We start from the raw sequence: 17,709 nt of genomic DNA, 5'->3' as shown, positions 1-17,709 counted from the left end.
ATTGTTATTTAATATTTAAAAAAATTTCACAATGTGGAAACCTTGTATGTTCCTACAAAAATAGCGCAAAAAGTAAGTTTACAGGATTTATACAATTTTATCGTCTCCTGTAGTATGTTGTGAATGGTTTGACTTTACTTCCAATAAAGTTAATAATATTTTCTTCCAACAAAATTTTGTAGAATAATTCAGTTCCACAATTTGTTCCTTTTTGGAATGGTAAGAAGAAAATATCTCTTTTCCTCAACCCAGTAAAAAAATATTGACATACTTATTAAGGTATTTGGTTTGACGTTGTTTGATGTTACATATGATTAATTTTAAGATCAATTAATTTGTATTAACAAATATATTCATCTTTCAAAATAATGCCATTATTTAAAGAAAATTCAAGAAAAAAAATTGAAAGAAAAAGTCTGCGTACAAAAGTGTATCCACCACTATTTTTAGATATAATTATCAATATTTTTGCTAAAATAATAGCTAGTTGGATAGCCTTTGTGTTTGAGGACTTCAGCCAATCTCTTTAGCATGGAATGAACTAGATTCGTTGTTTCTTCATGTGATATTTTCTCCCATTCTGATTGAAAAACTTCTTTGAGCATAGTTTTTGAAGTAATAACGTGCTGGCGAATTTTTCGTTCCAACAAATCCCATAAATGCTCGATGGGATTGAGATCTGGATACTGGGGAGGCGTACGCAACATTATAAATCAGCCAAAGCTTTACAATATCCGCTGTATGTTTGGGATCGTTATCTTGTTGGAATAAATAACTTTTCCCAAGACCAATTTTCGCTGCGCTTTGCATTTAAAATGTCTAGGTATACTCTCTTGTCCATTGTCCATTGTGGATTCAATAAGCTGCTTATTATCTACTCCGCTAGCAACCATACACTATAACGCCTCCTCCATCATGTTTTACAGTACCACACAAATTTGCTTTATTTAGTGCTGTACCAGATTCCTTTACACGATGCAACCCAGAATTCTAGTGGTTTATTCAAGTGCTCTTTCGCGAACAAATTTCTATTCTGTCTGTTTATTAAAGAAATGGGTGGTTTCATACGTGCTATACGAGCATGAAATCCGTTTCGCTTCAAGATTTTTCTTACAGTATCATCACATATCTTTTTTTTAAACTTTAATCGAATGTTTTCGGCCACTTTGTATGCTGTCACTTTTATATCTTGCTGCACAGACCTAATCGTTTCTCTTACAGTTCATTTTGGAGAGCTCCCAGATCGTGGTTTAGATACAAAACCTCCAGTTGCTTTAGAAGAGAGCGTTCTCTCGACCAATTCCTCAATTTCTCCAAAGGTTCACCCTTGCTTCCAGAAATAAACTATAATTTTTTTTGCAGCAGGATTAATACTTTTCTTTTTGAATTCATGGCAAAAAAGTTGTGGTTTCGCAAATTCAAATAAATTTTATAATAGCGTATACATATGACAAGAATTGATAGTCGTAAAGTTAAAAACCGGATGCTAGATTAATATTTCTTTTTTTTACGCAGACATTTTCTGTCTGAATAAATGCACTTTTTTCAAATTTTAATGCTTAGCTATGAATTTATATGTTTCTCGATTTAAAATTTAGGTTTTAGGTAATTATAGGGATTGAGGGCATAGAATAAGACTAAAAAAATTTGATTTTCTTGTGAATTTTCAAATATATAATGTAATGATTATAATAAATACTTTTGTATGCAGACTTTTTCTAGCAAGTGTATCAATTTTATTATACCAGTTGAAAAGCCTGTCCATGCCAGGCAAATCATCAAAGTCGAAAAATCCAAACAGGTTTTAATAAATAAAATATTGTAAAGAATTGTTTAAGGTTTTTAAGGAAGAACAATTTTATTTCTTTAATTAATTAATTTCGTTATAGAATAAAATACACAATTTAATTTACAAACAAATAAACACAGCCTCAAAAGTGAATAAACACCCGCGAATTTTTTCATGAAAATCATTATAGTCCGACTTAAATCTTTTTTTTTCACAACCTAATCTATTATTCAACTCAATCTCCAACAAACCTAAACATTAAAATTTTAATCGATGAATAAATTTTAGGATTTTCATTATGTTAAAAAAATTCAAATAATTGTTGGTGTATACTTACTTTTGAGGCTCACTGTATGTAAGCCTAATGACAGAATCATATACAGTACGGGCTCGATTTGCGCAACCGAAAAGAAATCGAGGTTGTTGCGATATTCGAAATGTTGCAATAACCAACCACTATATACGCTATTATTTTTTATTCTTTTTTTAACAAAAACATGCAATTTAATTAACAAAAAGTAATTAATTCATTTATTAAACATAACAAAGTAAAAATACATGGTGTAAATAAATAATATTTTATTTTAAAAAATATTTTAATAAAAAATAAATGTGAATAAACAGCCAAAATTCTTTATGAGAGCAGTGTCGTCATGAAAGTATTTTTTAGGTGCCTATGATTTGGCAAATAGTTTTGAATTACGCATCTGATTAAAAAAACAACCAGAATAAATAGAGAAGAGAATAGAATAACTTCTGAATAATATTACATATGAAAAAAAAATAAGGTTGCACTTATCGCGTCTGTTTTTTGAAAAAAATTGCAGTTATAAAAACTCTAATGTTAAAAAATAGGCTGTTGCGCTAATCGGTCAGTTGCAATAATAGGTAGTTGCACAAATCGAGCCCGTACTGTATATAAAAAAAATTGACTTAAATTTCCTTTAGTTGCAAATATGAATACTTTTCATAAATTAACAAAAGATAATCAAAAAATGTCTTTATATACAATATTCTTTGAGAATACTGTGGAACTGCCCTGCTTCCCATCTTCTTAAATCACTTTCACTTTCCAGAGCTAGAAGGGATCCAGCTCTGGAAAATGCAACATACATTTAGCCATGGCTAAAAACTGATTTAGGCAGATAGATCCCCACCTTTTCCAACGTCTGACCTTGTGCTTTATTTATTGTTATGGAATATGCCAGCCTTATGGGGAATTGTGTTATGCGAAAAACGAATGGGAGGTATGGATTAATAGAAGCCAGGTCAATCCCCGGGATAAATGCGGGACTTCCTTCGGTATTGCCTGTCAGGATATTTGCACATATGAGGTTTTTCGGAAGTTTTTCGTATTTAAATTCCGCAGAAGCCTTACAATAGCATCGAATGTGAGGTTTAATTTATGAGGCATCATACCAGATGGTGAAAGGTTGTTCAAAAACTTGACCGGATAGTTTTCTCTCTCGGCTATGCTATCACATTCTACTGTGTCAATACTCAAGTATGTGGAACGCTCGCCCTCTAAAAAGTTTAATACCTCCTCGTTGATTTGCCAAACGTCATCATTTCTAGGGCAATGAATGGCAGATTTTGAATACTTTTCTACTGTAGAAGAATTAAAATTTTCACCAAAAATGCTCTTTACAATTGAGTCTTGAACCATCATTTCATTTGGAATTTCAATAATATCTTCTCCAAACTCCGATGTTAGCTCTCTATTGCCCATTTTTAAAAGCCAATCTCTGTATGTCGTGTCCACTGCTCGCATGTTGGTTTTTAGTGGTAAAATTTTAAAGTTTGACCAGAGAACTGAGTACTTCAATGAAGTTTGTACAACAGCAACCCAGTGAGCATGTGGCACCACAGGAAAACATTGGCGAAAATCACATCCAAGCAGCAAGACCTTGCCTCCAAAAAATTTTGATTTTTCAGTAAAAATTTTTAATAACTTATCAACAGCATTAAGTGCGTGACTGTGTGCCATTGTTGCCTCGTTCCATATTATAAGTTTGGATTTTTTAATTTGCTGGGCATCATTTGTATTTGCTCTCATACTTGAGGTTGAAGTCTCCGTTAACGGTACTGAAAGTATAAACTGAGAGTGATAGGTACGTCCTCCTTTCAAAAGATTTGACTCCAATACTGTATCGTCGTGTAGGAGTCCGAAAGCCTTAGCTGCTTCCTTAAAGCTGGAGTGTGTTATACAGTTTACTGTATAAGGTAGTATCTTTCTCCTTCAGCTACACTTACAGTATACATACGCCCAATCACCCTATTTCCGCCTCTTTTTCGCACTTGCCAACCAGCCTTCTTATTAAAAACAGAGTAATAACTTTTTCGGGCATTAATGTTGTTTTGATTTAAATGAAACCATGCGATGAGTGTGGATTCATTCAGGGATATTCTACTGACCGCTCCGTGAATGGGATCTTGAATCAGTTCAAATAGTCATCCTTAACATGTGGTACTACTAATATTTTGTATGTGTCATTACTGGGAACTTAAAAGTTATATAACTGAAGAGTAGAAAATTGTAGTGAATATCAGGAAACATAAAATGTGGCTTCGTTTGGACTATCCGCATGACCAACACTATATGCATATCCGTTATTCCCTTCATCGGTCTTCATAAAAATCTAGAAGATATAAAAACTCCCTACAAAAAATAAGTAATTATATAGGAAGATTTATGGCCGCTTTCTATGTCATCAGATAGCTTCAGAAAGTTGTAAAAAAGTAAAATCCCCTTACAAAAAATAGTGAGTTATATGGAGAAATATTAAAAACGGAAAGTGCCACACCGCTCCGCTCATAGCATGAAAATCTAGAAAATATAAAAATTCCCTACAAAAAATAAGTAATAAGTCCATAGACCGAAACTCAAAAATCTGGCTTCGTTATGATCTTCCGCAAAGAAAGTACTTCATATACATATGTATGCCAAATTTCAGCTTCATATGTCATCAGATGGCTTCAGAAAGTTGCGGAAAGAGAAAGAGAGGACATACATAGGAACATACAAAGAAATTATATATGTAGATTTCTATCTGAAAATTTGAAGTAATTTATCTCATATATTATAAAATGACTATGAATATATCAAAAAGATAATTTCGACAAATACTTAAAACAAGTTTTAAAAATGTTTTAGTGTAAATTAAAACGAAAAAACAAACGAAGTTTATTTTTCATTACATAAAGTGCATTGAATAGGAATCAAAAAATAAGATTTCAGAGCTTATACAAAATGAACATTTGCTGGAATTTTCTTATAAACCTGAATTTTAAAATTTTTCTTCTAACACTATTCACAAACCTAGTTTTATTTCCAATGAAAATTTTCTGATTTTAAACAAAACAAAGTCTTATTATACAAATGATATTTTGTTTGCTTTAATTCCTTTCCAAAGATATACATATGTATATTTTATTAAAATTCTCAATAAAAAATACATATTTTCACTTTCTTCATGGGCAGGCTTATACTTTAGATTGGTATAAGTTGTTCAATGTTATAGAAATGTCTATTAGAAATAAAATCTATAAACATAGTTCTATATAAAATCTTTTTGTCTATGATTTGAATGAAAAGATAAATCAATTTATTTTTATCATTAAAATCTAAAAATTAATGCAATTATAATCCAATACTGTTCGAATCAGTCTAGATAAGGTTAGCTAACCTCAAATCATACCGATTAAAATACAATTTTATACATTCGATTTTAATCATCATTAAATTCTGTTTACAAAGTACACCGAATACAAATCTATTATATACTCTAAAGAAGTACTTTAGCGTTACAATATTGTTCCACAGATCGGGATTTAGAAGCAGTTGCGAGATCACTATTTCAAATATCTGACTATTTCAAATATCATGCATAAAGAAATTTATTATTTTGCAGTCATCTTCATCGAGTCAAATATAAATCTAAACATGAGTTCTGAGTTCAACTCTGGCGTCAGCAGAATTTTTTTATTTTTAATTTTTGTTGTAATAACAATTATATTTAATTGACAAAAAAGGAAGTGACATTTCTTTAAAATGATCTAATGATTTAGCAAAGATATTCTCATATGAATAGTGCACTCAAATCTAACTACATATTACTTTAATATCAAAATCTCAACGACTAAAATCAAGTACTGTATTTTGCAAAGGAGTGATAGTTACTACAACCTAATACAATCATATAACTTTATTAATACAAAGCCTGCCAGATTTGATAAATCTGCAAGGCTACTTACTCAAAATTAAATTCCGCTAGAAGCCTCCTAACACGACTTACGAACATGTGTGTGCCTGCATTTATCCCTCAGCTAATCGCCAAGATTTTCTTAAACACACACACACGTATAACTTAGTCCAACTAAGAATGGATTTGCGCCGCTAGATCCACCAGATTAAGCTGCTCATAGCCTGATTGTGCGTGTGCGTGCCTTACATGATCTTATTGCAGGGTGGTGGTATTAAAGCCAAATACTTAACTTTGGCCATATTTAATCGTCACAAATCGCCCGATTATGTGCATATTACAATTTAAATCATCGATTAGTGAGAGATATATGTAAATCTTCGTCAAATCTTCGTGTTTTCTTTTTAAACACTAAGAGATTTGTGAAGACATAGCGAAAAGGTCATGTCAGGACAGGATTTAAGTTTGCCAAGAAAATCGAATTTGAACAAGATTTAAATTAATCAAGTGCGTACCTACATACTTATTTGGAAATAAGATTTAAAATAAATGGTAATAAGAATTGAGGAAAACATATACATACACATGTAGGAATAATTATAAAAATAGATTACATATGAAGGATTACATATTAAAGGTCGTATTCAAAAACAAATTTTAAATTTAAACAACGTTTTAAAATAAATTTTGTTGCAAATTTTGCTTTAAAACATTGTTTGAATTTAAAATTTTTTATGAATATGGGGGAAAATATTTAACCAAAAAATAAAAAAAATATTTCGCGTGAACAATTACATCAATTCAATGTAAAAATCACATATTTTCTTTTATTTTGGAAAATAAATTTCTTTGGGCTCGTACACAATTTGTATATGTATAACTCTAAAAAAAAACATAATGTAAATGCGTATTAAATTTGAAGAAAACAGAACCTCACCTCAGACCTTTCCTAACTTGAACAATTTTGAAGAAAAATCTCTGATTTCTAATTTAAATATTTTAGTACAATATTAAAATTGACTGATATAAGATTGTTATATTGTTCTTCTCACGAAAAATAACTATATCATGTATTATCAAGTTTTAATTGTACTCTGAAAATTTATATTCTCCAAAATTTTAATACTTTAATTAATAATGCTAAAAATGGGACCTACAAATGTTTAAAACATGTGCCATTTTTTTCCTATCCGATTTCAAGGATTTTTATATTTTTGGAAAGCGCTTGCGAGGACTATTTATCTCTTTTAATTTCCGAGTAATTCGAGTTATAGGTATTTCAAAATTTAAATTTAAAAAATTGACAAAGGTATGTCCGCTTTTTTAAAGATATAGGGCGTACTTTTGGATGTCAGAGCAATATCAATTATGGATCCAAAAATAAACGATTTTCTATTTAAAAATTCAAAAAATAGTAAATTTTTGCTGTTTTTTATTAAAAAAAACTTCATTTAAGAACATATAAAGTTTTATGTTTTTCTGTAAGATATTTTTACGGAGAACATTTTGGTATAAAATTCCAAAGCTGGGATCAGAAAACGGAAAGCAGCATTGAAAACCTTGATGTGTTCCCTATTTACCCCCAAAGTATTTCCCCAGCCCTGAAGAAAAAGTGGATCCTATGGACAAAATTTAAAAATATATCATTTTTAGGATTTTCGCTTAAATTTATAAGAATTGCGTGATTCTCTTTGACCTTTTAACAAGTTTATTTACACTCTGCTATTTAGAATGACAAATTTAAAAAATATTAAAAATTTCATTGAGTTTTGTTAATAAATAAATATTTTATTACATATTAGCCTCCGTATTCATAAAAAATTAAAATTTAAACAATGTTTTAAAGCAAAATTTCCATACAAAATTTGATTTTAAAGCGTTGTTTAAATTTAAAATTTGTTTATGAATACGGCCTTACATATTTATTGAGTCTCTAAAACTAAAATTTGTATCAAAATTTTAAAAGGATTGCAAATATTAGGAACTATTTGAAGTTAGATAAGTAAACTTTTTGTTTAAATAAGTTAATATTTGGTCATACAGAAACAATTTCAACTCAATATCTCAAATAGATTAACAAATATGTAACTTTAAAACTCATTAAAAAATATTGCAGACCTAGCCTTGCGCTTTCCAAAACTATTTGAAATCTGATGGGAAGCAAAAAAAAGGCACGTGTTTAAACATTTTAGATATCGAAGGTACCCTACTTTGAGCCCAATAACGCCGCCCCTGGAGCATTTGCTCCATTTTAATAACTTGCTAACGTCAAATTGTATACCGATCGGGCCAGCCATTCGGATTTAGTTACAAAAAAATTTTAATTCTGCCTGTGGCTTGGTTTAACATAACAAAATAATAATATTCCAAAAATCGACTTTTTTAGAAAAGCTGTATTCGGATTATTGGAAAAATTTCAGTTTTTAAGCATTATTATTTCAGTCTTTTGCAGGATACAGATACAGATTTGGAATCAAAAACATCACGCACCAATACCAATTTCTAAAATAAACCAAATTTTTTTTCTCTGAAAATTAATATAAATAATTTCATAGTTTTTTTTTTGGCAAGTGTTAGGCATACTTCCCTTATTTAAAAATTATCTTTTGAAGTATGTCCGCAGTTATTATTAATATAAAATATATTGTTTTTCTAAATAATGCTGTAAAACACAAAAAATAATTACAAGTTCCGACCAATAAATTTTGATAGAGGAGACAAAAAAAAGACACGTGTATCGGCGTTTTGAATATTTACATCTGAATTTCATTTGAGGGGGGGGGGGGGGTTAAAGTTTCCCAACTCTGGCACATTCTCATTGTTAATCAGCATAAGAAACCATGTGATCCTTACATTTTAGGTATAAAATGTGTTCAGCAAATTTATGTAAAATGTTACGGAGAATATTTTTGTAGAATATGTTAACACTCTAAATCCTCAAGGTATGTGTCTTTTTTGTCCTCCTTTTAAAAATGAGCAAAAAACTTTATTAAAACAGGGATTTCAGAATTCAAGCAGAAAGTCAGAAATAAGACACAACAAAAGAGAGCTTATTTTAAAGTATCCCAAAAATTTAGCATGAAAAAAAATAGTTCAAATTTAACTAAAAATCACTTATATCTATATTATTTTACCTTCGATAGCAAATTTGGATAGGAAGTATTCATTAATTACATTTTTTTAGCTCTAGGCAATTCCACTATAATTGAAAATATTGAATGAAAAACTTTATTGCGTTTGGTGTGTGAACTTTTTTAACAACCGCAAAAAAATAATACCGTGGTTTTTCATATTTTTTAGAAATTGAAAAAAAAAAACATTCTAAAGCCAATATTTATGAATTTCTTTTTAATTCTGACACATTTAGAGATTAGTATGGACCATTATGCAAATGTAATCTGTAACCCAGCGCTGCTCCAAAGGGGTTAATTTTAATAAATACATTTTTCACAGACATTGTTTCAATTTTATAAATAATCCTGCAAACTTCCTTAAATATTGAAATAAGAAATGATACTCTATTAGAAGATTACCTTCGTAGTTTATAAATCCATTAACAGTCTTTTAAACTTTCAATTATACTCCACGTTAAGGTAAATCGACTTTTCGATACCTTGTGCATGAGGAAAAAACGACTACGGTATATCAAAAAAATCATTTTTGAGACGCCAAACCTAAATCTCGAAATATCTCAAAAACTAACCGTATGATTTTAAAATCATGCGGTTTTTGATCTTCCTAAAAATATAAAAAATAGCCAAATAACATTCTGAAAATAAATGCAATTGTTTTGAAAATTTAAATACAGTTTGCACAAATATATCAAAATATATTAAGTATTCGTAAACTATCGTGTAAACATGAAATGTATTTTACGAAACGATTTCCTGGCATATCGAATGATTTCAATAATATTTTAATTTTGAAATATGTTAATACACATTACTCTCGCCTGTAAATACCTTTAACATTCAATTATATAAAGCTAAAAGGAGTCTGGCAAAAGTTGAAAGAGTTTACAAATATTTCAACATAAAAAAGACCACAATGACATTTGATCTTAGGTCAATAAAATGCTTGACATGCTATTTAAAAATACTAATCATACAGTAATAATAAAAACAGACAAAGGGTCTTCTTATTATAGTTATATTTAATTGTAACAATTGTAGTTTAAAATATTGAAAAGAAAAAAAAAACACCCTCTATACTCGAATTACAACAAGGGTGGCATCATTTCTTCTTTTTCAATATCTAATTATCAGTAGAGTGGGTGAACATTTGAGGTTCTATTTCCACCACCTTCATTAAACATAACTAGCGTTTGCTTCACCAAGTAATTTGATCACACAGTGCATGGGAATTTGTATTGAAACAAAAAAAGTTGCGTGATGCAATGTTCAATAAAAGGACATGATCATTATTCATTATTCGTAGCTGAGATGCAATGTGATGGGAAGTTGTAAAGTTTTGTTACAGATGACATGACATTTTGATATTTAAATATCAACAACGAGAGTAGTTTCATTGTTGGTGAAATGTTAAGGTGGGTGTAATTAAATTACAAATAAATAATTACTCATCATCATCATCATCAGAGGGTCATCTGAAATAATCAAACGTGGGAATTTTATAAAAGTTCTCATAACCGGAGAGATGCTGCATTTTACTTTCATTAAAAATATAACTATCTCCATTAATATTTTTGTTTCAGTTATTATTTTATGTTTCATTTCCCCTAAATACTTCCTTTTTTAATGGCACTTTTTCTATCATTTTTTAGTTATTCACTAAATGAATTAAAAACCCTAGTAAAGGGATTAAGCATTTAATCCACCGCAACTAAAGTTAGTATATGTACTAAAGGTTGTACTAACTTTTAGTCTATTCACAAAATTAGTAGCTTGGCTTGGTTTGCTGAAATGCTCATGCGCCAGGTACCTGAGTACCTGTGCGCACATGCACACATTTTAAAAAGGACAAATTTTATAACAACATTTGCATTAAAACTCATAAATGTCAATGAAATATTATTTTATTGCTTTATGTGTTTTTTTTGCAAATTCCCAGAATTCCTAAAATAAAATGACTTTTTTAGAAAACTCTTCAGTAATTAGAGCAATTTTGAAGGACACAAAAAAAAAACGAAAGAGTTTAAATTTACTGAGAAATACATTAGCATCTGCTCGTGAGGAAAGTTTCTGACCTGTTTTGAAAGTAGTAACATACTGTGTAATTATGTCTTATTTAAATATTTTATTTTGTTTAGTTTTTTTAAAATGTAATTTTGTTAAATAAGTTTTATATTTGGTGTCTAACAATACAAATAATAATATGTATTTTCAGTCAGTATTTATAATGTCAAATATTTACTCAAGAAAGCGTAACAACTTTTTTTAGATCAAATTTGTTTGACGTTATTTACTCTTACAAGTGATTTGTAAGATCAAACAGCTTCAAATAAAATAAAACTAAATATTTATTTTGAATTGTCCTATTGTATTGTAAAAGGAGTTTTTGAAATAAATAAAAGAATTAAAATATATTTTATTTAGTGTGACTCTAACTTTAGCTTAGCATTAAATACCTCAAACATTTTCTTATTACTGAAGTAGATCAACTCACACCTCAACTAAGTCCACCTTGAAAAGTTCCAGCCCTCAACTAAGTCACCCTTTAAGTAGATTTTAGCCGCTATATCCATCAGCTTAGACGGCTATGCACGTGTGCATTGGATGCTTAGCTGTAATCGACATTAATCACTGGCTTTAGTTTTAAAGCGCTGAACGTAGATTTTAATAATTTACAAAATTCACTGAAATAAATCCTTTAAAATCCTTGGGTTCCAACTTTTTTTTAAAAAAATCGCGAAAAATCTATTTATGATCTGAATGATCTGATATTAAAAATTTAAATAGTCCTCGAGAAGATCTACAAAAAATATATATCTTATACGTAAAAAATATGGCCATTTTTACGTGTTCCAACTTTTGATGCATGTAACATTTTATACGTGCGAGATAACTGTTAGTAAATTGTTTTGCTAACAAATTTAGCTGATATTTAAAAAAGAAAATGTTGATCCTCCATAGACACTCCATATCCAACCAAAGCAAGATCGAGCAGAATTAAATAAATTAACCTATATATCTCGTGAACTAAAAGAGAGTACTTACATATGTGTGTATGTTTTTTGTAGATCTTCTTAGGGACTATTTATATTAAAAATTTCAGCTCAGTCGGATCATAATTGGATTTTTTGCGATTTTTTTTTAAAAACGTGAGTCCCGAGGTGGTGTGTAATTTTGCTAATTAAGCGTAAAGAGCTTTATTAACAACTTTGGTGTATTTAGCGACCCCCACTGAAATATTCCGGCAAAAACTTTCGTAGAATATTTTAATCCTAAAATATCACTTTTGAAAGGACTTTTTTTGATTTTCTCGAAAAAAAAAATGGTCAAATTTACCCCTAAAGAGAGGAGCAAGAGTGTTAAGGTCTTCCACAAAAATGATCCCCATAAAATTCCACAATATAACTCAGACATTAACTTACAAAATTTTTAAAATTATTCGATTTTTTATATACGAGGATGAATAAGTCCACGACTTTTTAAATTTCCTGGCTCTTAACTGCTCCTGTCGAAAGGCATCTGTCAGATGACTCCTGTCAAAATTTGAACAAGCTGCATCATTCAGTTTGTTTTTGACAGGCATAGCAGACTACCTCGTGACTTGAGGAGAAATTGGAAAAAAGTGAATCTCGTCTGCTCTTAAGCATTATCACTCAAATAAAAACTAAGCTTGATAAATACTATAGGAACTCAGCACCATCAATTTCAATGGTAAAAATTAGGTTTACAGAATTTCATTGTGGCCGTACAAGCACAGAAGATGCCGATCATTCTGGACGTCCAGCTGAGGTCTCTATACCCCAAACAATTGAACAAATCACGATATAGTGTTGGCCGATCGGAGAAAGTGCGAGAAATTGTGGAAGCCATAGACATCTCACATGGCTAAGTGGTTTAAATTTTGAATGATCAATTGGGAAAGCTCTTCCGGCCTATTCTCCGGACTTAGCCATGATTGACTATTTGCTGTTTTCAAACCTGAAGAAATGCCTCGGCGGAAAGAGATTTGACTCCAACGACTCACAAAAATTACCTATTTTGATTACCTCAACACTTTCTTTTTTTTGGAGGGTGTACAAAATTTGAGAAATTTTGGAAAAAGTGCATAGAACTCAAAGGTATTACTTATTATTTAACTGTTGGCATTTATTTAAAATATTTCAGGAAATCAAATACAATGCTAATTAGCACATATAACAAGGCTCTATAGCTAGATATAGAGGAAAAACGTTTATTCGATGTACAATTTCATGTTACATAGTATGTACCTTGTAATTATGTACCCAGTAATAAATAAATAAATAATGCTGGAAAAACTACAAATATGTATATGTACTGTCACTATAGCATTGAATGGAAAGTAATATAAAATTATATTTTATATTTCCTAGAAATTTACATAGTATATGCAAATGTTAAAACTAATATTATCGTGCATATGCTCGAGTTTGCTGTCTTATTTTTTATGATTCCACTAATAAAAAAAACTAAAATATGAAATCATTTACTTTTTTGTGTGTTTTTTTACATTGAAATTTTATTCAACGTTTTTGCAAATGTTTTTATGACACTACCTGTCATAAAAAACTTTCAGCTTGAACTACGAGTATATTTTTTGTTTACCTGTGCAACAATGTAGGCGTTAGTAAAAAAACATTATTGACTATTTGACGGATGTATACTAAATTTAGTATAAGGATTAGCGGTGGATTTAATATTTAATCTCTTCACCAAGTCGAAAAGTTAAAAAATAACTAAAACATATACTAAATGCGTTGTAAACAGAAAGGAAGTATAATTATTTTAATCTATGTACTAGTTGATATACATTCTAGTTAATTGGTAGTGGAATTTAGTTCCTCATATATTTTTTAATAATTAATTAGGGTTAAATAGTAAATACTTTTTTACACATTTATAAGATAAGTAAAAAATTTAATAAATTGAAAATAATTTTAGAAAACTATATTTCATTTGTAAAGCCTTGGAGAAAAATATTTAAATTAATCCGGCTGCCAAAAAATATATTTATGATCTAATGAGATTTGCCTTGTATTTTAATAATTTTATTATTAGCTCATTTAAGTAATTTAATATTTTATTTGTCTAACAATATTAATGAAAATTGTTCAATTAATGATTTGTCAATAATTCATACAGAATTTTCCATAATTATGGGGGAAAGACAATTTGTTAAAATATTGATGAATTTTGTTTCATTCTTTTAATAATGATCATGATTAGATCTGGTGAATATTTTCAAGAATATATAAGACAGCAATCAGGATGAAAAAACCAAAAACAAATAAAAAAAATAATTTAAAAATTTACTTTTTACCATTATAATGTAGAAGTAATAAATTAAACTTGTTTATAAAAAAATGTTATGACAAATCGATCCTAACCATTTATCTATTAGAAATATTTGCGATAGTATCCATACAGCTTTATCAATTAAACTTAGGAGAATAAATAACTTGTTAGGATCGCCAATATATTTTCTTATTTTCATACACCTCAGATTTAACGAAAACGACTACTTGAAGCAAAAGAAGAACAAATTTTAAATGAATTTCAACTTTTATCAAATGAGCACAGTTTTTTTTAATTATGTTATAAATGTATGGGGGATTTCTTGTCAAGAGAACCAACTTTATAAATCGATGTCATCCGATCAATATGAAATTTGCACCAAGGTTAGTATTTTACCTATTGTTCTTAGCAAAATGTGCCCCAAATAGTTTAGATAGCTATTTCTTCATTCTTTCGAAAAAAAAAATATTTTTTTTTCATAATCAAAAACTTTTTTTTTTTTAAATGGGCCCTTTTTCCTTAAAAGAAAGCTTAGATTTTTTTCTTGAAGATCCTTTTGGTCGCTTAGTGGAATGCTAGTTAAATATCTATATCTAAATAAATGTTTTGTAACATACAATTTTTGACTTTTTTTGCAAAATCAAAAACTTTGTTGAATTTGTTTTTCAAAATGGAACTTTTTTATTTTTTTTTGCTCAAAAGAAAGCTTAGGTCTCATCCTTCAAGAGCTTTTTTGTCGATAAGTGGGATGCGATTGGGATATCTATAAAAATAAATGTTTTTTAACGCAAGACATACAATTCTTGACTTTTTTTGTTGCAAAATATAACTTTTTTTTTCCAAAACGGACCGTGTTTTTACTTTTTTTGATCAAAAGAAAGCTGAGGTCTATTCCTTTAAGAGCTTTTTGGTCGCTTAGTGGGAAGCGAGTACGATATTTTTTATTTTTTTTAAAGAGAAGTAACACTCAGGCAATTAATATGCCTATATTAAATGTGTTACTTTCTTTGGAAAGGGGATAGAGTGTAGAGGAAAAGGTGGTGAAAGGAGGAGAAAAGCTTTTAATTGACAACTCTGCAATTGCGTGGTATGTCAAGCCAACAATGTTTATTTAATTATTTTACTTCGGTGGCGTTTTAGTGTTATACCACCGAAGGAGGGCGCTGTGATAAATATTAGTTATTAGTAAACTAATAATTATTATAAACTGATGTTGCTGATTGGCAGCGGCTGGGAATCGAACCCAGGCCACAAATACCATATCATGCTTAATGATCAAACGCGCTAACCAATTAAGCCACAGCACCCTCATATATATCCTGCTCAGCGACAAAAAAAAAACTCTTAAAGGAAAAAACCTAAGCTTTCTTTTGAGCAAAAAAACATTTAAAAGAGGGTCCATATTAAAAAAAGTTTTTGATTTTGAAAAAAAGTCTAAAATTTTTATTGTGATATATATCCAACTCGCATTCCAAAAAGGTCTTCAATGAAAAGATCTAATCTTTCTTTTGAAAAAAAAACAAGAATGTTTTTGATTTTGGAAAAAAAAATTTCAAAAGATTGAAGCAATCGCTATCCAAGTACAATAGGTAATAAGTTAAAGATAAGCTTTTTATATTGATAAATATTTGAATTTACTTACTCTTCAGAATTCAATAGTATTTGGTATACATATTTTCCATTTACATACAAAATTTAAAGTTTTACAGAATTTCGAAATTCACTTTAGTTTTTATATATTTTTTAATAGATGCGTTCAAAATACCTAATATAAAACTGTTAATAAAGGATTTTATCCTGTGATCAAAAGGAAATGGTTTTTAGGAAAATATATTGAAATTATAATACTTAATAATGATCGTCGAACAATTTAAAAATTACCATTTTCGAATAACGAATAATTCGAATAATTTTATGTAGAATAATTGCATATACATTAGAGTGACAGCCGATTTTTTTTTAGATTTAAAAGAGTGTCGGGTGGAATATTGTGACACTAGGCCTATATGTTAAGTGCTGAAAATTTGAGCCAAATCGGGCAACGATTTCTGGACACGCATCGAGGTCAGATATATGCAAAATTATACTACTTATATGGAATAAATAGGTGAAACTCCTTAACTTTCTGCATTGTTTTCTATAAATATGTAGATTTATTTATATTAATGAATATTACATTAAAAATTTTGCAATTGACTGCAAAAGAATCGAAATATGTACGTAATTATCGTTGTAATGAGATATAAATGACAAAATTTGGTTAAAAAATGTTAAAGTTATTACAAATTAAATTATTAAAAAATTAACATATTTCGAGAAAAATTAAAATAAAAGCTAATTTTTATTTAAAATATATCCGTATTTACTTGTGTATGAGCTTTTGTCTTCGTAGGATATCGTTCGCTGGTATGGCCATTTTCAAATTTTTAAAAATTTTGTTAAAGAAATTTCAGAATTTTTTGATCATCCCATTGGGATTTATTGAGATCAGAATAGGGAATAAAAATGTCAATACCTCTTACAGTTTTTCCGTACCTGCGATTTATATTTTGCGATTTTCAAGAAAAACTAATTTTTTGTCCATATTTAGGCGAATGAGCCCAATTTCCTTAATGTTATAAATTTTAAGTAAAACCTATTCATAATATTATAGTCCTTGTAATTTTAAATATGGTCTGAAAGTTTTACTAAAATCGGAAAACGATAACCTTAAATCGTGAAGGTCAAAGGTCAAATTTTTCAATATTTGGAATTTCTAAAGAAAAGATAGCGAAATGTTATATATTTTTTGGCCGAAATATGTACGATTCTTTTGCATTCAATTTCAAAATTATTTATTTAGTAGCAAAATTTTTAAAATATCTGAAAAATTTGCATTTTTTTTTCCGAATTTTGGCGATAATACAGTTTTTGGGTCATTTTGACGAAAAAATTTTTTTTAATGTAATATTCGTTAATATAAATAAATCTATACATTTCTAGAAAACAATGCAGAAATTTAACGAGTTTCACCTATTTATTCCATATAAATAGTAAAATTTTGCATATATCTGAACTTTGACCTCGATGCGCGTCCAGAAATCGTTGCCCGATTTGGCTCAAATTTTCAGCACTTAACTTTTAGGCCTAGTGTCACAATATTCCACCCGGCACTCTTCAAAATTTTAACAAAAAATTTTTTCCATACAACTTATTGTCACTCTAATGTACATACATATTTAAATTTATTAAATATTTTTCATAATTCCAAATTTAAATAAGTAAAAATGACTTA

The 17,709-nt window shown here is 29.1% G+C and overlaps 1 protein-coding gene across 1 annotated transcript; it reads right to left on the bottom strand.

Annotated features, from left to right (window-relative positions):
• Positions 1 to 2,463: 2,463 nt before the first annotated feature.
• On the bottom strand, positions 2,464 to 6,293 carry LOC135951382 (uncharacterized). The gene is made up of 3 exons (XM_065501027.1): positions 6,241 to 6,293; positions 3,168 to 3,981; positions 2,464 to 2,496 (listed from the first exon to the last, which is right to left on the bottom strand). Exons 1-3 carry the CDS (start codon positions 6,291 to 6,293, stop codon positions 2,464 to 2,466), a joined length of 900 nt encoding a protein of 299 aa, XP_065357099.1.
• Positions 6,294 to 17,709: the final 11,416 nt, after the last annotated feature.

The sequence above is a fragment of the Calliphora vicina genome, chromosome 1 (assembly GCF_958450345.1).
Source record: "Calliphora vicina chromosome 1, idCalVici1.1, whole genome shotgun sequence".
Taxonomy (NCBI): domain Eukaryota; kingdom Metazoa; phylum Arthropoda; class Insecta; order Diptera; family Calliphoridae; genus Calliphora; species Calliphora vicina.
Note: the sequence above shows the minus strand (reverse complement) of the source record. Positions and strands in the feature narration are given on the sequence as shown.